This window comes from Dasypus novemcinctus, chromosome 21, assembly GCF_030445035.2.
Source record: "Dasypus novemcinctus isolate mDasNov1 chromosome 21, mDasNov1.1.hap2, whole genome shotgun sequence".
NCBI classification, from domain to species: domain Eukaryota; kingdom Metazoa; phylum Chordata; class Mammalia; order Cingulata; family Dasypodidae; genus Dasypus; species Dasypus novemcinctus.
The window spans coordinates 40,774,678-40,794,115 of NC_080693.1; the positions used below are offsets into that span (position 1 = coordinate 40,774,678).

The 19,438-nt window shown below is 51.1% G+C and overlaps 2 protein-coding genes across 4 annotated transcripts in view; one reads left to right on the plus strand and one right to left on the minus strand.

Moving 5' to 3' along the window:
• Positions 1-14: 14 nt before the first annotated feature.
• NLE1 (notchless homolog 1) lies at positions 15-8,867 on the minus strand. Of its 2 annotated transcripts, none has more exons than XM_012518920.3 (13): positions 8,795-8,867; positions 8,521-8,664; positions 7,206-7,423; positions 6,541-6,620; positions 5,255-5,331; positions 4,997-5,094; positions 4,479-4,671; positions 3,809-3,944; positions 3,613-3,659; positions 2,284-2,486; positions 1,186-1,345; positions 998-1,068; positions 15-392 (listed from the first exon to the last, which is right to left on the minus strand). In XM_012518920.3, exons 1-13 carry the CDS (start codon positions 8,819-8,821, stop codon positions 380-382), a joined length of 1,467 nt encoding a protein of 488 aa, XP_012374374.1. In that variant the 5' UTR covers positions 8,822-8,867; the 3' UTR covers positions 15-379. The 2 variants fall into 2 exon arrangements, with proteins under 2 accessions (XP_012374374.1, XP_023439926.1); XM_023584158.2 differs by having other exon boundaries at positions 8,801-8,866.
• Positions 8,868-11,480: 2,613 nt separating this feature from the next.
• Positions 11,481-19,438, plus strand: part of UNC45B (unc-45 myosin chaperone B) — a 31,137-nt gene continuing 23,179 nt past the window's right edge. For both annotated transcript variants that reach the window (XM_058283169.2, XM_058283170.2), the window contains exons 1-7: positions 11,481-11,570; positions 11,890-12,057; positions 13,011-13,047; positions 14,197-14,372; positions 15,882-15,971; positions 17,340-17,507; positions 18,361-18,529. In XM_058283169.2, coding sequence (XP_058139152.1) covers positions 11,890-12,057; positions 13,011-13,047; positions 14,197-14,372; positions 15,882-15,971; positions 17,340-17,507; positions 18,361-18,529 — 808 coding nt within the window. In that variant the 5' untranslated portion in view covers positions 11,481-11,570. The remainder of the gene's footprint in view (positions 11,571-11,889; positions 12,058-13,010; positions 13,048-14,196; positions 14,373-15,881; positions 15,972-17,339; positions 17,508-18,360; positions 18,530-19,438) is intronic.

A 19,438-nucleotide genomic window follows, 5' to 3' on the forward strand; every position in this document is an offset into this window, starting at 1 on the left:
TTATAACCTGAACACACAAAATAAAAGTTATTTATTTGGTCAAAGAATCGAGGATTTGACCTGAGTAGAGCTGACACTGGGAAAAGGAGGCAGGGGCAGCAGATGTCCAGTCATAATGCCCGGCCTCCTTGCCATCCCCAGCAAGGTGCAGAGTGATGGTCAAGAGCCAAGTTCAATGATGGTCTTCTGCAGCTTTCAACTCTTGCTCTGGTGTGGTACAGACAGGGCACTTGTGGGAAAGCCCCCACTGGGCTCTGTCCAAGGTCGTTCTCAGGGTCACAACTGGTGAGCGAGGTGCACATACTGCCACACGCCATCCTCCTTTAGTCTGTCAGCGGGAGCTGTGAGAGGCCAAGTCCAGGTAGAGAAAACTGGTTCTTCATCTCCTCCATCTGTGGAGAAGGGGAGGGAATCAATATGGGGATCTCCCCTTAGGAAAGGGAGGCTGCCAAATCCTACCAGGAGCCCAGGGCATGGGGAGGGTCTGGGGCTGCTATCTCTGCCGTGGCCATGCAGACACAGGTTGCATACCTACTGCATGCCTCAGCCGGACCTCAACCCAGCCCAAGCTGCCCAAGGACAGTGCCAATCCTTTGCAAGCATACAATGCCTTAGGGTCCAAAGTGTGTATACCCTCCTATTTTTGATCTTTCCCATAGCCTGCTGTAGGTTGATAATTCCCAAGAAACAGGTTAACCAAGTTCCCCAAGACTATAATGAAAGGCAGAATCAGGATTTAAACTCAGGTGTGAAGACTCCAAAGCCCAGAGCTCTAACAAAGAACCACTGCCTAATGCTGGAAACACCGCCAGCCTTGCCCCCACAGAGCAGCCTGAATACCGTCAGGGACCCACTGAGATCCTGTCTCTACACACCACCTCGGAACAATAGCACCCAGAGAGTCCCGCAGAGTTCTATGCCAGAAGGGGAAGACTGCAGAGAGAAGGACCAAAGGGCAGGAGAGCCGAACACACCCACCACCAGCTCCCCCACTCACATCCGGAGGCATTTGTCCTTCCCGCCACTTGCCACTCTTTGACCATCTGGACTCCAGTCAACGGCATACACCTAAGAGGGAAAGCAGGGCAGTGGGGAGGGGTAGGGGAGCGAGCAAGCAGCAGGCCAAGGCTGAGGAGTGCCAGGCTTCAATCCCACCCACTTCCTGCCCACGAGGGTGGGCCGCACCTCATCAGCGTGGCCTGGCAGGTCCACAGCCAGCTTCTGGGCCTTCACATCCCACACCTTCAATGTGCTGTCACTGCTGCCACTGACCAGGAGCCGGCTGTCGGCTGACCACGCAATCTGGTACACGGCAGCCACATGGCCACGCAGGGAGGCCAGGTACCTAAGCCAGGGGACGATGATGGATATTAGAACTCCAAAGACGGTTTTGTGGGTCCCCTATGTCCCCAGCAGTGCTTCACAACCTTGGCTGCGTGCTGGAACTAACCAGAGAACTTCCTCAAAATCTCACTGCCTGGCCCCTGGCCCAGCCAATTTACTCATTCTGGGCGTTACTGCTAGGCCTTCATACTGTCACGACTCTGGGTGCCTTAGAATTCAATGCAGTCATCTGCTTAGCTAATTTGTCTGATGTCCCAACATAACAGTTGTTTGCTAACAGGTGGCACAGAGTAACAGTGGGCCAGGCCCACCTGGAACTTTCAAGGCAATGAAGACCAGCTGTGAGTCTTTGGACAAGCCATCAGGCCTCTGAACCTCCACTGCCTTTACCTTAAAAAGGACTTGAATTACCTATCTCAAAGCACTGCAGTGTACACTGCCTGACACACAGGTAGCAGGCATTCAAAAATGGCTTCCCCATCTGCCCCAGATAGCCCCTCCAACCCAATTAACCCTGAGCACAGTGTTCCTCATTACAGCAGTAATCCACAGAGCAATCACCTGGTAGTTATTAAAATGCAGATCTTGATTCAGAAAGTCTGGGTTGGGGCACTGAGGGGACCACACACCTACATGTCCCTTTCTTTGGGGCTGTCACCTCCTAGACCCTGCAGCCAGTTTTAAAATCCTTTCTCTCCTTAGATATGAAATGAGCTATTATTTTTAGTGCCCACTTCATGCTGGCGCCAAAGATACCATCTCATTTAATCTTTGTAACTAAGCTGACAGGTAGGGGGATCACATTCACTTATTACAGCAAAGAAACCAAGGCTTAGAAAATCCAAAAGCCAGACAGTAAGTGGCAGAGCCAAACTCCTCCTCTTCTCTCCTTAGAGAGAGGAACGCCCCTTCCCACCCCCCCCCACCCCCCCCACTCACTTGCCCGTCCTGCCATCCCATAGCTTGATGGACTTGTCGAAAGAAGCGCTGGCGATGATGCGGGAGTCAGGCGAGAAAAGCACCTGGTTGATGAGGGCCTGGTGCCCCGTCATCCGCGCCAGGGGCTTCTTGTCCTCTGCTGGGGACCACAGGAAGAGGGTGAAGTCGTCTGAGCCAGACACCAGCCTTTCTGGGCCGTGGCCCTGGGGTAGGGGTGGACACAAAGCACACGTGTTAGACAAGGTCTTAGAGAGGAGAGTCCACCCTCAGCATAAGCATGCACCATTAACGACAAAACAAGGGACAGAGGCCAGGACAAGGAGAAAGGGGGCCAGGGGTGGCCACAAATTCACCTATGGCCCCAGGCAAACCACTTTCCCAAAGGAAAAAAGAAACTCTGTAAACTTGGAATGATTTCTAAAGTACATAAAAAGCAAGGTAAAGGTGTGTTAAATTAGGGGGAAGGGGGAAACGGACTTTGGCCCAGTGCTTAGGGCGTCCGTCTACCACATGGGAGGTCCGCGGTTCAAACCCCGGGCCTCCTTGACCCGTGTGGAGCTGGCCCATGCGCAGTGCTGATGCGCGCAAGGAGTGCCGTGCCACGCAGGGGTGTCCCCCGCATAGGGGAGCCCCACGCGCAAGGAGTGCACCTCTAAAGGAGAGCCGCCCAGTGCGAGAGAAAGTGCAGCCTGCCCAGGAATGGCGCCGCCCACACTTCCCGTGCCGCTGACGACAACAGAAGCGGACAAAGAAACAAGACGCGGCAAAAAGACACAGAAAACAGACAACCGGGGGAGGGGAGGGGAATTAAATAAAAATAAATCTTAAAAAAAAAAAAAAATTAGGGGGAAGGATGTTATGAGGGGGCCTGTATGATGTGTGTGTGTATATATATATAATCTGTATAAATTGTACATATATATACATGTGCTCACATAAAATCTCAGGAGGCACACATGAGATAGTGCAACGCTGGCTGCTTCTAGAAGGAATTGATGGCTATGGGACAGAGACGGGAGACTTCCCACTGTATATCTTTTTATATTCTTTGACCCTCAGAACACCTGGATGTGTTACTTAACCAACAAACTAAAATAAAGGAGGGGCACCTTGGGAAATGCAACAGATAAGCAAATAAACAAAAGGAAATAAAATATACCTAGTACCTTAAGATTTTAGAATTGTAAACCCAAATAATCAAAAACAGCTTTCTGGAAAAGGTATACCCTGAGCTGGGGCTAGAAGAAAGGTGGCTGAGTGCCCACAGAAAGTGTTCAGGGACTGGCTGGGAAAGGCACAGAGCTGGGAATGCACACATGGCACACTCACCCGCACGAGGTTGTATCGGCTCAGTGCCCTCTCCTTCAACTCCTGCACTGTGTCCAGGCATCCGAGGGGAGAGAAGAGGGGAGGCGAGGCTCATTAGAAAAGCCAACACAAACAGCACACCCCCCAGCCTAGGTTCCACTCACACACCATTAAGCCACAGCAATGGCTCTTTCCCCTCCCTCTCCCACCCACTCACAGGACCCCTGGAGGTCTCGGGCGTTAACTGAAGCCTCGGCCGGCTCAAAGGCTCCTGTGCGCAGGGCATAGTCAGTGCTGAGTGCCATGGTGTTTACCCAGTGGCCATGGCCTTGCAGAGTTCGGCACAGCACGCCCTAGGGTAGAAGAGACAGGTCAGACACACAAAAGCCCCACTCTCCACCCTCGGGGACCTGCACCCCCAGGTTAGCCCCAGAAGATGTGACATGCACGGCATGGGAACTAAGAATCAGGACTGCTAGGCCCTGGCTGCAGCTTCACTGCTCACACTGAGACCTTAATCGAATCGCCCCTCTGGGCTCAAGTCTCCGCACTTGTAAAATGAGGGCACCAGCCCAGTTCCACGCTTCAGAAAGCATGTTTCATGGAAGGGATATTAAGTATGTTGGAATAAAAGGGCACCAGCCATATAGGTTGGGGGCAGGGTTAGCCTGATAAAGACTTACTGATGGCAGGAATTTTCACAGCCTCGACTATGCTAACAGACACTGGAATCTCGACTCTAGTGTGCTGCACTGACCACAGAATCACTTGTTCCCAAAGCAGATCCCCTGACCAGAGCTTCCAGGCCACACTCAAAGTTCCTTCCAGTGCTGGCATGCAGGGCCCTGAGACTTCTCCAGCCTGGTTGGGGCTCTCTCGGCTCTTACATCGTGTGCCCTCCAGACTTTGATGGTGCGGTCCTGGGAGGCAGAGTAGAGAAGCCCATCTCCTCCCCATAGGAGGCAGGTGACTGACTGGGTGTGACCGGTGAGAATGCGCTCGCAGCGGCCTGCCGTTGTGTCCCAGACCCGCACACTGCCATCCTTGGAGCTGCTGGCCACGTAGCGGCACTCGGGGTTCCTGGGGAGGGTGACAGAGAGGTGACCTCACTTCTGACGCAGCCATACCCGCCTGCCCACCTCTTACTCCTGAAGCAAATGCCAGGCCCAATCTCAACAGCCTCCTGTCCCCAAGATATAGCTGCCCTGCACGGCATTCCCAGGCCCTGAGCTGAGCAGCCTTCTCCAAAGCAGCAGGACAGGTCTGCGGGACCTGCCCCACTGCCTGCCAAGACTGCCCACCACCACCCCGGACTGAACTAAGCAGGGAAGGGGGTAGGTTTGAACCCCTGGCCCCTCATTTGCCTAGCCTGCACATTCTTCCCCCAGCTGCCAGCATCACTTACGCATGGAGGGGCTCCCAGCTGAGGCCCGTGATCCACTTGCTGTGGCCGGCAAGAGCCCTGCCCTCTTGCTTCCCTGTACTCGGGTCCCACAGAAGAATCTGAGGAACAGAAGTTCATCGAATAACCTGCCCTTGACCTGTCCCTAGCCCCATCAAAGGTCTCCCAGCCATGGCTCCCAACCAGCCCTCCCTCAGACCTCAGAACCTGACTCTGAACTAGCCCCAGAGCCCCTGCCTACCTATCCTGAACACCATCTACCTGGCCATTCTTGCAGCCTGAGGCCAGCTTCTTGCCATCTGGGGACCAGGATATGCTAAGGACCCAGTGTCTGTGCCCTAAAAAGCAGGAGAAATAAAGGCTGATTACATCTGTCTTTATCTTTTATCCCCAGTGTCTAGGGGACTCCATTACTATTTAGAGAATAAATGAACACCCAAACAAAGGGAGAAATGAGTCTTTCTAGGCAGAGAGGGAACATAACCATGTAACTTGCTGCACAGGTAACACTACTTTCTAATAATTCCTTATTTCCTATGATATAGTTTTTTCCCACAACCATCATTTCATATAATTCGCACAAAAGCTCCAAGGTATTGAGCAAAGCAAGAACTATCACACGCAGGCACACCCCTTTTCCAGATAAGAAAACTGAAGCTTGACAAGGGAACACACCCAACCCAAGGCCATCCGGTTAGTGCGTGGTACGGCAGTGGTCCACCAAGTGCAGTCGCCAGACCAGCAGCATCAGCATCACCTGGGCACTTGCTAGAAATGCAAATTCTCAGGCCCCACCCCAGACCTGCTGAAACATTAACTCTGGGGGTAGGACCCAGGTATCTGCATTTTTTTTTAAGATTTTTATTTCCTCTCCCCCCCCCCCACCCCAGTTGTCTAGTCTGTGTTCATTCGCTGTGTGTTCTTCTGTGTCTGCTTCTATTCTTGTCAGTGGCATCAGGAATCTGTGTCTTTTTGCTGCATCATCTTGCTGCGTCAGCTCTCTGTGTATGCAGGACCACTCCTGGGCAGGCTGGACTCTCACGCTGGGCGTTATCTCCTTACGGGGCGCACTCCTTGTGCGTGGGGCTCCCCTACGCGGGGACACCCCTGTGTGGCACGGCACTCCTTGTGCGCATCAGCACCGTGCATGGGCCAGCTCCACACGGGTCAAGGAAGTCCTGGGTTTGAACCGTGGACCTCCCATGTGGTAGGCGAATGCCCTATCCTTTGGGCCAAGTCCACTTCCCAGGTATCTGCATTTTAACAAGCCTTCCAGATGATTCTATGCATGCTAAAATTTGAAAGATTAGATTCAAGGTCCAGCCAGTCAGCCCCTTCCCATAACCTCATGCTGACTCTGGTCCAGACTCTGCTGTTCATAAGCAGCTGGCTGGGCTCAAGGGTTCGGTCTCCACTTAGAGACAGGCAGCTGCTAACTGGGCGTTAAGGACTGCAATGTGCTCTGGGCCTCCTCCGGACCTAAGAGCTGAGCAAGTTAGCTGCCCCCCACTACGTCAGAACCCCCTACAAGCTCACAACATACTGACCCTTGCATGTGAAATGTGGTGTCTCGGTGCTCAGATCCCAGAAGCGCACAGTGGTATCCCCAGAGCCACTGGCCAGGTACCTGGGGAAGAATAAGGCTGCATGACCTCTACAGGGACAGGCAAGGACAGGGCCCACCCCCAAGACACTGCACATGCGCAATTCTGCTGCCTATTCAATTGTCTTCTGAGAATAGAATGTGGAACTAAATTTTTTCTCTTCCCTGAGTAGGGATAAATATAATACTGATACATCTGGGAGAAGACGTTATAGGGCTATTTCTCTCTTCCTTCCTAAAAGGAATGGCCACAGCTATAACCAGCTTTCTTTGTTACCCTCAAGGGGTTGCAAGAAGCAAATAATCCCAGTTTCATAAATGAAGAATTAACTCAGAAAGCTGAGTGATGTGCCCAGGTCATATAGCTACAAAGGGGCAGGGCTGAATTTGAAGCTCAGCTCTCCTGATACTGAGTTGAGGGAGCGGATTTCCAAGGTAAGTGCCCTTGGCCTTTGGGGACCAATCCCCACTGGCCTCCATGAAGTCTCTCACTTGCAACCTGAGCCCAGTGGTTTCATGGTGGGCAGCCCCAGGCTCTATCAATTTCAATTTGAGGGGACCCTCCCAACCTCATTACATCCCACTCCCCAATTCTGCTGTCGTCCTTACTTCCCCGTAGGGCTGAAGGCCACAGAAATGACTGCCTCACTGTGACCCTCCAAGGAGCTGGTGCAGCGGGTCACAGCCCGGACCCTGAAGACAGCCTGTGGCTGGTAGATGATGTCCAGGACCTTCTCTGTCTCCACAGCCTGTGATTCCAGGGTCTTCCCCAGCGAGGACACAATCTCGGCATCGTGGACATAGAAAGCCAGTGGCAAGGGATCCTCCTGGAGGGCAAAGGCAAAGGGCGACTCCCTTCAAAGGATATGCAGGGGCCACCTCCACTATGGACAAACCCCACTGAGCTGTGGGAGATGAAACTTCCCTCTTTGAAGCACCCTGCCTGGGATACCTCCATCAACTCCCCATTGGGCAAAACCTTTTTAATCCTTGAAGAGCAATTGTATGAGACTTACACAGTGCCTTAAAAGCATTTATCTGCATCTCACAACAAACCCTGGGAGGCAAACATCAATATTCTCACTTGAAAGATGAAAAACCTGTATCTCAGAGCAACTAAGTAACTAGCCCAAAGTCCTATTACTAATGAATAAAGGGATTCTGGTTGTTCAGTGCTCTACAAAAAACAAAAACAAAAACAAAAACAAAACAAACCACCCAAACAGCAACAACAAAAAAAACACAAAAACTAAGGCCAGGATTAGGGTTAATATACAGCATTATGCAGTGTTTATCAAACCACCACACTATGCTATATAACGTGTAAGAAGCATTCAAAAAGCTTGTTAAAAATGCAGACTCTCTGTATCAACCCAGAGTCTGTTTAAATCTGGGGTACAGTCTAGGAACTGCACTAACAAGAATCCACCAAATCCCCAACAGAGGGCAACACTTTGATAAACACTGGCTTAGACATTAAAAGGACGGTTTTTCAGTCTAACAGATTTGGGTTTCAACTCCCAATCTACCCCCTCTGGAGAGCATCGAGCAACTAATTTAATCCCTCCGAACTACACTGTAAGATGGGGCAATTAATGTGTCCCACCTGGAGGTGCTGCGGTGAGGAATCAATGAAACAATGCACACCTGGAGGCCAAAACGCTCAGGAGGAGGACCTGGTTGGTCAGTGTGTAAAGCTCTTTCAGGCTGATTATATCTGCCCACCCTCCCCAAAAGTAAGTAGTACTGCATGGACTTACGCCAGGGTGTATCACCCAAGGACGGTGAGTAGTGGGGGCCCTTGAACCCCGGACCTTTGGTCTCCATATCCTCTCTCTGGGACTGATCAGGCAGCGCTCCCCTACCCACACCTTAGGGAGGAGATGCGGGGCCGTCCCCACTCACCTGGGCCAGCCCCACTCACCTGGGCCAGCAGCGCATTGCATACGAGCTGCAGCTTGTCCGGGGTGATGTCCACGGGCACATCGAAAGGGGCGCCGAGCAGCTGCCCGCCCTCATCTTGGAACTGCACCAATAACCGCTGCACATCGCTCACCGCCGTTTCGTCCTGCGCGTACACGCAGGGCGGTGGTCAACCACGCAGCCCCGAGGGGAAGGCTCCCACTTCTGCCTCCCACCGGCCTCCAGGACCTAGAGTCCGGGCAACTAGTTACTACGCCCCCGCCCCATTCACGCACACACACCGCCACCGCCACCGCCGCCATGATGGTCCTCACGTGGAGGCGAGAGACTCCATTGCGACCGAGAGCCTCCCCCGTGGCCAGGCGGTGCTTGCAAGCAGCAACATTGCCCTCTGGCGGTCTGGAGGGGTAAGTGTCCCGCCGCGCCTGGTCGCAGGGATTAGAAGCAGGTTCACCTGGGAATGGTCTCTACCACTCCCTCCCCCCCCCCCGACAGAGGCTGCCACCTCCACACTCCTTCCCTCCCAGTGCCTTACAGAATTCTTCCTCCAGTTTATAGGTGAGGAAACCGAAGCTCTGAGAGGCTCATTGATTTTCCCCAAGATCATAGCTAGGAAATGACAGAGGGCTGATTTGGCTGATAGCTAGCAAGCTGCACCCCACAGGGGCAGCTTACAAAGCCAGAGACTATGGAGCTGAGGGCAGAAATGATTAGTCTTTCTAAATTAATCAAGTCAATTCACACCTGATGAGTACAAAAGCAAAAAAATTTCTACTGCTATGAACATTGTAAAGCAAAAATGGCGATGATAGCAGTGTATCCAGCTTCATTCTATTTAGATAGGTAACTTGTTCAGTCCTCCTAACGACCCTTTTATGCCTGTATTACAGATGAGGAACCAAAGCAGAGAGCAACAAATGTGAGCTCTCTCACCAGAAACCTAGTCCCAAGTCCTGTTAGTTCCACCTTTTTAATACATCTTGGATCTGTTCTCTCCTCTCCTCTCCACTGCCATGCTTGGATCTGAGTCACCATTATTTCCTGCTTGAACCAATGCAAGAGCCACCTGACCGGCCCCCCTCTTTCCATTCTTGCCCCTACAATCCATTCTCCACTGTGCAGCCAGAGTGATCTTTTCAAACTGGGAGCCTGGTCAAAAACCACTTTAAAACCCCTTATGTGCAGGGAAAGCCAAACTCCTTATAACCCTTAGGGCCTTTGCTTTGTCCTTCCAAGTTAGGACACGTCCTGCCTTAGGGTTTCCGCCCATTCGGTGTTTTCTGTTTCATTCTTCGGGTCTAGTCTTAAACATTCATTCATTCAGCAAATACCTTTGATCACCTACTCTCTGTCAGCCACTGTTTGGTTCTTCAAATATTAACTCATTTAATGACTTACTCAGGAAAACCTCTGAAACTAGGTGTCATGTTTGCATGTTATATGTTTCCAAAATATCCTGGTATTCCTCACATTTGGAAATCACAGATGCATGGAACTATTTCATTCATTCATTGAGCTCCTACTGTATACCACGTACTGTTCTAGGCAGTTGGAATATATAAGTGAGCAAAATAGACACAAATCCTTGCCCTTGCGAATGTTTGAGGTCTTCTGCTTCCATTATCATTCAAAGTTCCTGGCCCATATTAGGTGCTTAAGAAATACGTGTAGAATGAATATTTGAAGAAGACTTCAAACCTAGGATCACTTAGACCTAAAGTCACAGAAGTGTCGTTCTCTGCCAAAGGCAGGATTCTTTATCAGATTACTACATTGCTATAAAGAGCTTGTCCCCCAAGGGGGCCCTGGGACTAGAACACTGGTAAGGCAGGGAAGTCATCCATCCATCCACTTATTCATTTATTTATTAATTCAACAAGCATGTGACAGGGCTGGGCCCAGTGTCCAGGAAAGAACTGGCCCAAGGTCACATAGTGAGGAGCAGAATGTAGTGTTTTTGTTTGAGCGGTCTCTTTCCCAGCCTGTCAGGTAAATGTGGAGCTATATTGAGGGTGGGGGGAGTGGGGAAGCATGATGGTGGGTGAGTGGAGCAAAGCATCTGCATGAAGACACCTTCATTCATTCTTCCATTCATTCAGGAAATGTGTCTTGTATACCTTCTGCCAGGCTCTGCCAGGGAAAGCCAGGCTGCATGAGATGCGGATCTTGCCCTCCAGGAGAGGAGCAGGGCAGAACTTCTCCCAGCTCTGGCCCTGGGAGAAGAGTTCAGTTTGATGAAATGAGGCTCTTCAGGGAATTCCCAGTCTGATAAGAGAGACAGGCTGAGCCTTGCCGAGAACTTATAAATTCACTACATATAGATGAGGATGGAGGGGCAGACAGAAACAACCAACCAAGTTCTGTGGGTCGTTCTGAAAAGCAAGGTCATTTTCAACAGGTGAATGTAGGAGGGGTGGGGGATTTGTGGACAAGTGGAAGAGGAGAAGGAACTTTCCACTCTCCTTCCCTTCCTCCTCCCTCCAGAAAATCATTTCTGGAAGTCTCCAGTTGGTCCCAGACCCGGGACAGCTGCTCTTGGATGTTCGAGTCTGTCATCCCCTCAGCTGTCACTCTGCTCCCAAAATAGCAGCAGAGGGGAGAAGAGGTTGTTTATCTGGGATGGAGGTGGGAGAGGGGCGTTGTGGCTGCGCTCAGGGAGGGGGTCTGCTGCCCCTTCCCTTCTGGATCTTTCTCTTTCATTTTGGCTAGGATTCCAGTCCCTTCTGGATCTTTCTCTCTCTCTGGGCTATGATTTCCTGAGCCCTCGGGGCTGTCCCTGAGTGGGGTGCTTGGCAGGGGATGGTCATCCCCTCCATGTGGTGGTGACTGTCCAGTCTGGGGAGAGGGAGGGCCCTGCGTGTCAATGACAGACTCCAGGGACACCTGCCCCCATGGCCGTATATGGTGTGGAGTTGCTGGCAGGGGAGATAAAGTCTCCTGCGTGGGGGCTGGGAGGGGCAGGGCCAGGCTGGCCGGCTGCAGGTTCACACGGGGCGCCCTGGGCGAGCACCATCACAGGAAGGCAGATCCAGAGAATCTCTTCACTGAGCCGTGAGCTGGGCCCGGGAGTGCTCCTTGGCCTGGGGAGGGAGAGGGGGGCCTGGGAAGCACTTTTAAGGTTTTGACCCACCCCCACCCCCAAGCTGGGAGGGACAGTGAGTGAGCCACAGGGACACTGAGACCCCTCTCAACTTTGGGTCGTACTCTGAACAATGCTGTGTCCTTCTGGGGCAATGGATCTGGGGGTGCTGGTAGTGTCACCCTCCCCTTTGATGGGAGGGGACCCTGGAGCCCCCAGCCTCAGCCAGGAGCCCGGCACTGGGCCTGCAGTGAGGGGCTGGTGAGGACTGTTCTGTCCCTCTCGCAACAGATGGCCGAGGTGGACGCAGTGCAGCTGAAGGAGGAAGGGAACCGGCATTTCCAGCTCCAGGACTACAAGGCCGCGACCAAGAGCTACAGCCAGGCCCTGAAGCTGACCAAGGACAAGGCCCTGCTGGCCACGCTCTACCGGAACCGGGCGGCCTGCGGCCTGAAGATGGTCTGAGACAGGGCAGGGTGGGGGCGAGGCCGAGGAATGGGAGGGGTGCAGGCAGGTGCAGAGGTAGCCCCCTCCTCCTGATAGGCCCTTGTCCATGTCTCAGCCCTCTCACCTGGGCCCCTCGGGCTGGAGGAGAGACCTCCCCACTCCTTTCTCAAAGGGAGAGTCCGGTCAAGATGGAAATTCATCCAGACCAGAATCAGCCCAATGGAACCAACACCTCTGGGCTAGGCGTTATGCTGGGTGCTTTTCCTAGGGTGTTTCATGGAGTCTTTTTTTTCAAATTTATTTCTCTCCCCTCCCCCCCCCCCCCATTTGTCTGCTCTGTGTCCATTCGCTGTGTTTTCTTCTGTGACCACTCCCATTCTTATCAGCAGCACCGGGAATCTGTGTTTCTTTTTGTTGCTTCATCTTGTGTCAGCTCTCTGTGTGTGTGGTGCCATTCTTGGGCAGGCTGCGCTTTCTTGCTCTGGGCGGCTCTCCTTACGGGGTGCACTCCTTGCATGTGGGGCTCCCCTATGCGGGGACACCCCTGCGTGGCACAGCACTCCTTGTGCGCATCAGCACTGCGCATGGGCCAGCTCCACACGGGTCAAGGAGGCCCGGGGTTTGAACCGTGGACCTCCCATGTGGTAGACGGACGCCCTAACCATTGGGCCAAGTCCGCTTCCTCATGGCGCCTTAGTTACAGCCCCATGAGGTAGCCATTGTCATCCCATATTACAGATGGGAAACTCAAGGCTCAGAGAACTTAATTAACTTGCCTCAGATCTCCCAGAGTCGGGATTCAAACCCAGGTTCACCTGGTACCAAAGCTCATCCAGCTCTCCAAGTCCAGCGAGGGGTGCTCCCCTGGGCCTCTCCCAGCAAGCCCACTCCCCTATCTGCAGGGACACCCTCTGGCTGTCTCCTCATCGGACCCACCTTAACCAAGTCTCCTTCCTGTTTCTCAGGAGAGCTACGTTCAGGCAGCTTCAGATGCATCAAAAGGTGAGCCCTCTCGCCCTGACGTCCTCACCCCAACCCTGATTTCCCCACTGGGTCCCTAGCTCAGTGTCCCTGTTTTTTCCAAGTTGCTTCTGACACTCTCCATCCTAGACACTGAAGGAGAGGGGGGACTTCAGGTGTATTATCCTTTCTGCAAAAGGAGAGCTCCAGAAAAGCCATCCCTAGGTCACATTTTTGCAAGCTGAATTAAGAGTTAAATACTTGGGGACAGCTTTCTTTCTTAAGGGAATGCTTCTGGGAATCCTTTTGCCATGGGAATAGACATACCCTACTTTGTTGGGTAAGTCAGGAGATGCTCGTCCTGAGGGTCCCAGAATGAGTCCAGTCCACTCTAAGATGTTCTGGCCTTAGGCTGCTCCACAGATGCTAGGGAGAAATAAACATGAGTTGACGATGGCAATGGAGTGCCTCAAGTTCACAGAGAATGTAGACTTAAGCCCATGATCAAAATGGGAAGACTTCCCCCTTGACTGCAATTTATGGATATAAAATGAAGAATGAGTTTATATCTCTGTACAGTTCTGTGTTGGGGTTTGAGCAGGTTTATAGATTTTTAGGAAAAACAGTGATTGTAGTAAGTTCAGAAGGAAGGGGATCAGCTGGAGAAAGGACTGGAAACCTGTCATGTGAGGAGCAATTGAAGGAAGTGGCAATAATTAGACTAGAAACAGCAACTTCCAGATGGGACCAAAAGCTGCCACAAAGCTGTCACAGGAAAGAGGACTGGGTTTCATCTCAGGGGTTCCAGGGCTGGACTTAGGATAAAAGGACAAAGTCACAGGGAGATATACTTCAGGTAGGAAGATGAAAGGGCTTCCTGACAGCTGACTTGAGAAAGAGGGAGCGCCCCGTTGCTGGAGGAATACAAGCTCAAGCATGAGGAGCACTGGCGGGGATCATGGCACAGGGACTCGAGCACCAGGGTTGGACGGATGCCCCTGCTTTCTTTGAGACTCTATGATTCTGACGGTTGCCTGAGGAAGGGGAGCTGTAGGACAGATAGCCCACAAGGGTGGATGACCTCCCAGGATGACACAGAAGCCAGCAAGAGCCCGTTCCTGGAGCTGGGGGAATGAGTGGTGGGTGGTTGGATCCTGGCCGCCTGAGGTCCTGCCTATGTCCCCTCACCAGCCATCGACATCAACTCCTCGGACATCAAGGCTCTGTATCGGCGATGCCAGGCTCTGGAGCACCTGGGAAAGCTGGACCAGGCCTTCAAGGACGTGCAGCGCTGTGCCACCCTCGAGCCATGGAACCAGAACTTCCAGGAGACGCTGAGGAGGCTCAGCACCAGCATCCAGGAGCAGGTGAGCTGACCCCTCCCAGCAAGCCTTTCCCAGGAGGGGGGAGTGGGCCATCAGGGCCGGCTTCACCCGACGCCCACGCTTACAAACAAGAGCGCAGTCAGGCGCACAGGACAAGCAGGAACTAGGACACATGTGTCTCTTATATTCCAGGTGGAGGCTTTTTTTTTTTAACTTCAACTTAGTATGCCCTCAATGTGATCTTCCTCTCTTTCTGGGAGGAGAAAGGAAGCATGAGATACCTGGGAATCGGGAGGGATTGATGGGAGCATAGAGGAGCATCAAGAGCCAGGAGGGGGAAGCAGATTTGGCTCAACTGATAGAGCACCCGCCTACCATATGGAGGGTCCAGGGTTCGAACCCAGGGTCTCCTGACCCATGTGGCGAGCTGGCCCACGTGCAGTGCTGCTGCGTGCAAGCAGTGCCGTGCCACGCAGGGGTGTCCCCCACATAGGGGAGCCCCACGTGCAAGGAGTACGCCCCGCAAGGAGAGCTGCCCTGTGAGAGAAAAGTGCAGCCTGCCCAGGAGTGGCGCCACACACGCAGAGAGCTAACACAGCAAGATGATGCAACAAAAAGAAACACAGATTCCTGATGCTGCTGGCAAGGATAGAAACGGTCACAGAACACACAGCGAATGGACACAGAGCAGACAATGGGGATGGGTGGAATAAATTTAAAAAAAAGAAGAGGGACATGAAATCTTTTCTAGGAAAATGGAGTGGGTGGGGAGAAGCCAGCCCTGGAGGTGAGGAATCCTGCACCGCCTAGTCCTGCTCAGCTACCGAGTCTTCCTCAGGCTGTGGGTTTCCCCTCTGTAAGAGCAGGAAGGGAACTGATCGCTCAGCTCCTGGCTCCAAGACTCAGTAGCTCCCATTCATCGGGGAGCCCAGTGGCATAAGCCCAGAATCCAGACTTAAGGGCTGAGGAAGCACAGCCTGAGGAGCGGTCAGAGGAGTGTGGGCCATTGAGGACGCCCCCTCCCCGCAAAGGAGATGAGCCGCAGGATGGAAGTAGGCGAGCGTGTGCTCCTGCAGAACCAGGGGGTGCAGATGCGGAGGGGCTGGAGATCAGTTAGGTCATTTTGTGAACGATTCAGAGGACTCGGCTTGGGGTGGGTGTCTGAGGGACTAGAAATGTAATAGCTATTTAATTTGCTTGAAGGGGTGCTTGGGAGTTGCTTCAGTTTCCTGATCCTGGGGACCCATTTCTGCTTTTGACCATATTTAAATATCAAATAGCTAACTGTTTACTAGACTCTAAGTCTGGGGTGATGATGAATGTAACTAGGCTGTAAGCTTTTCGAGGCAAGAGCTCCATTTTGTTCACCATCCTATCCCCAGCATCTAGAACAGGGCCTGGTACAAATGGTTGTTGGTAAATGTCTGTTAAGTGAATGAACCAATGATTGAATGAGCCAGGGCCCAGTTCAGACCCCGATGTTTATTGAACTGGACTTTATGGGAAGCAGACCGGAATGCGTGGACCCTCCATCCCCTCGTCTCTCCTCAGCTGCGTGTGCAGTTCTCCACAGACTCCAGGGTGCAGAAGATGTTTGAGATCCTGCTGGACGAGAACAGTGAGGCCGAGAAGCGGGAGAAGGTGCGTGTTGGGCAGTGCTAGCCAGCAGGGGGCGCGCTGGACCCGCCAGGTAACTGCGCCCCCGTAGGCTCCGCCCCTAGCCCCCCCGGACGCGCGGGGAGAGGAGCGGCAGGCGCGTCCTTGAACCTGGAAGAAAACGGACAAAATTAAGCACTTTAGAAACCTTGGGAGTAAACTCTAAGAAGGGCCGGAATTAGGGGGAGGCGGGTGACGTAAGGCATGCAAGTGCAGGGTCAGATCCTGTCTTTTAAAACATTTTTTGATATTTTGTTCATCATGGATTTTTTGGGGGCATGAATTTTGATTTTTTAAAATATTGCATTAAATATTGTTTGTCTTAATCAAGATTTTTGGCACCCCCTTAAATTATGACCCCAAGACACCCAAATTGTGTACTTTACTCAACTCTATCCTGGCCCTGAGACACAATGACACATTAAAATAATGCATATTCCATTTAAAATATTGCAAAAAGTCAGGTTAAATATTAAAATATTTACTCATATCATCTTCTTAATCCAATTTGTTTCCTTTCTTTCATGTTCCTGTCTAGTACTTCTGCAGAGAATAAATTAGGAAAATTTGAGTGTTTTACGTTTAGAAGAAATTGACAGTCAATGCCTGGGGAATTTTTTTGGTTTTACGGGCAATGAATTCGTGTGATATGCAAATCTTTTAAAACAACAGCTGGGGGAAACTTAATGAGTTGTCAGAGATTATGTATCCTCAAGTTGGAAGACATTGGGGTGGGGAGGCATTTAGGAACCTTCTAGTCAACTGCCTAAAATTACAGAGGAGGAACCTTGGACCCAGAGAGGTGCTGTGACTTGCCAGGGTCACACAGCTAGCATGTAGTAGAGCTGGAACACAAACCCAAGGCTTTCTAGTCCTGTCCAGTGCTGTCTCCCACACCCTCCACCTTCCTGGGAACCCCTACAACTTCAGATTACCCTGACCAGTAAACAAACCAACCAAAAATGTCAAAACCATGTTCAAGGACAAAATTTAAAGGAAAATAATTCTTCATATAAAAATGCTTCATTTCTCTATTTTTTCCCTAGTCTTATCCATAAGTACAAAGGCTCAGTTTTATTTTAACATAAGTACAATTGGAGTGCACATATGATTCAGTGTCTGCTTGTGAGTGTTTTTTTTCAGGTTGCTCTGTAGTTTTTCCACTAATGGCTTTAATGGCTGCAGTGTATTTCATCAAATTCTTTCAGCAAGTTGTTCATTCTTTTGAATTACATTCTTGGGCAGTTCCCAGGATTATAAGGTTGAAGGAGATGCAGGTGTCTTGCGACCACCTCTGTACTGGCCTAAGGCCATATGTCCCTCATGACCCTCACTGTCCCCTCCCTCTTTCAGGCCGTCAACAACCTCATCGTCTTAGGCCGTGAGGATGCGGGGGCTGAGCGGATCTTCCAGAACAACGGAGTGGCCCTGCTGCTGCAGCTCCTGGACACCAAAAGGCCTGAGCTGGTGCTGGCTGCAGTGAGGACCCTGTCGGGCATGTGCAGCGGTCACCGAGCTAGGGTGTGGACCTGCATGGGGTGCTTGGCCTGGGATGGCTGCTGTCCAAGGATCGGGAGGGTGCCCTGTGGGCAGGGTTGTGGGTGGCACAAATAGATTCTGATGCAAAGTCTTGAGCATCTGCCCAACCGTGGTTGTATGGCCCAGGATTTAACAGAGAGCGTGCCCCTCCTTTCCCTCGGAGCTGGCAATGGATTTGACTAAAAGATAAGTTGTTAAAAGTGACTTATGAGGAAGAGCTGAACACAAAGGAGGTGACAGTGGCTAAAATAGGGGCGGGGCACTGATCTCTCTGGACAGTAAAGGTGAGCCTCCTTGTCTGCTCCCGGGTCAAGGGGATGCCCAAGATTGAGAGGGAGAGGACAGTGCTGGCTAATGGAAACAGAATGTGAGGCACATGCATAATTTTAAATATTCTTATAGTCATATTGAAAAATGAAAAGAAACAGGTGAAATTAATTTTAATATATCTAATCCAACATATCCAAATTATTATTATCATTTCAATATATAATCTGTATAAAACTTATGGCTGAGATAACTTTGCTTTGTTTTTCATCCTAAGTCTGAAATCCAGTGCATATTTTACACTTACAACATGTCTCAGTTTGGATTTGCCACATGCAAGTGCTCCGTGGCCTAGGTGTCCAGCGGCCACGTATTGGGCAGAGCAGTTTTGGACCCCTGGGAAGTGTGTGGCTTGTGTCAAGGGCCTTCCCAGGCGGCGGGAGACACTGGCTGCCGGGGCTCTTTCCCTGGGCACGGGGTGGGGTGGGGTGGTTAGCATCACCGGCCACCCGCAGGGCTGCCGGGAGACGGGGCAGGGCCCTGACTGTTGTTTCTGCTGGGGATCTAGGCCACAGCTGTTCTCCACGCAGTCCGGGTGGACCGCCTCTGCAGCCTCATGGCTGTGGAGAACCAGGAGCTGTCCCTGGCTGTCTGCAACCTGCTCCAGGCTATCATAGACTCGCTGTCTGGGGAGGATAAGCGGGAGCACCGAGGGAAGGAGGCGGCCCTGGTTCTGGGTAGGAGACACGTCTGAGTTGTGGTTCACGGGCGTCGGGGGAGGAGAGAGTCAGCACCTCCTGGGGCTGGGCATTTCTCTGCAAGTGGAGGTGGCCTGTTTTATTTTATAATATATTAATTTTCTGATTATAAAAGTAACAGAGGCTTATTGGAGAAATTTGGGAAACTACAGAAATAGGTAAAGATAAAGAAAAAATACCTGTACACACTCCCTACCCCCTTCATGTTTCCTTCCATGCTCCCAGTCTCTCTCTCTCTATATATATATATGTATATATACATATATGTGTATAACTTAACAAAATTGGAATTCTGCTTTGGAAAGTTTTGTGTACTTTTTTAATTCACAAAACATATTTGACTTTTTTTTTTTTACCATTGTGTACCATTTAATACCTTTAAAAAGGGTTCCTTTTGACTTCAATAATTACCAGTTTTGTATTATTTCATTCTTACATACATATGCACATGGACTCATGCCTCTTCCTGCACACACACGTCCTAGGCATCATTTTGGTAGTTCCTGCTCTGGCAAAATGCATCTCTGAAGGCAGGTTTCCTCATAGAAAGCTTAACTTAAAATAATTAGATAATATTCCATTTTATGGATTATCATAATTCATCAATCAGCTCTTTTTTATTGGAGATTTAGATTGTTTTCAATTTTGCATGCATTATAAAAAACACATCAATAGCTATTCTTTACATAAACCTATGTTTGCATTTCTAATTATTTCCTTGGTACAGATTCCTAGAAATGGTAGGACTACGGCAAAGGCTATGAGCATATCTTAAGGTTCTTTCATCTTACTTTCAAATTTGTTTCTGAAGGGTGCAATAATCTGTACTCTTGTCAACTGCAGAGGGGAGGCCCTGTCTCAACACACTCTTACCAGACTTGAATAGCA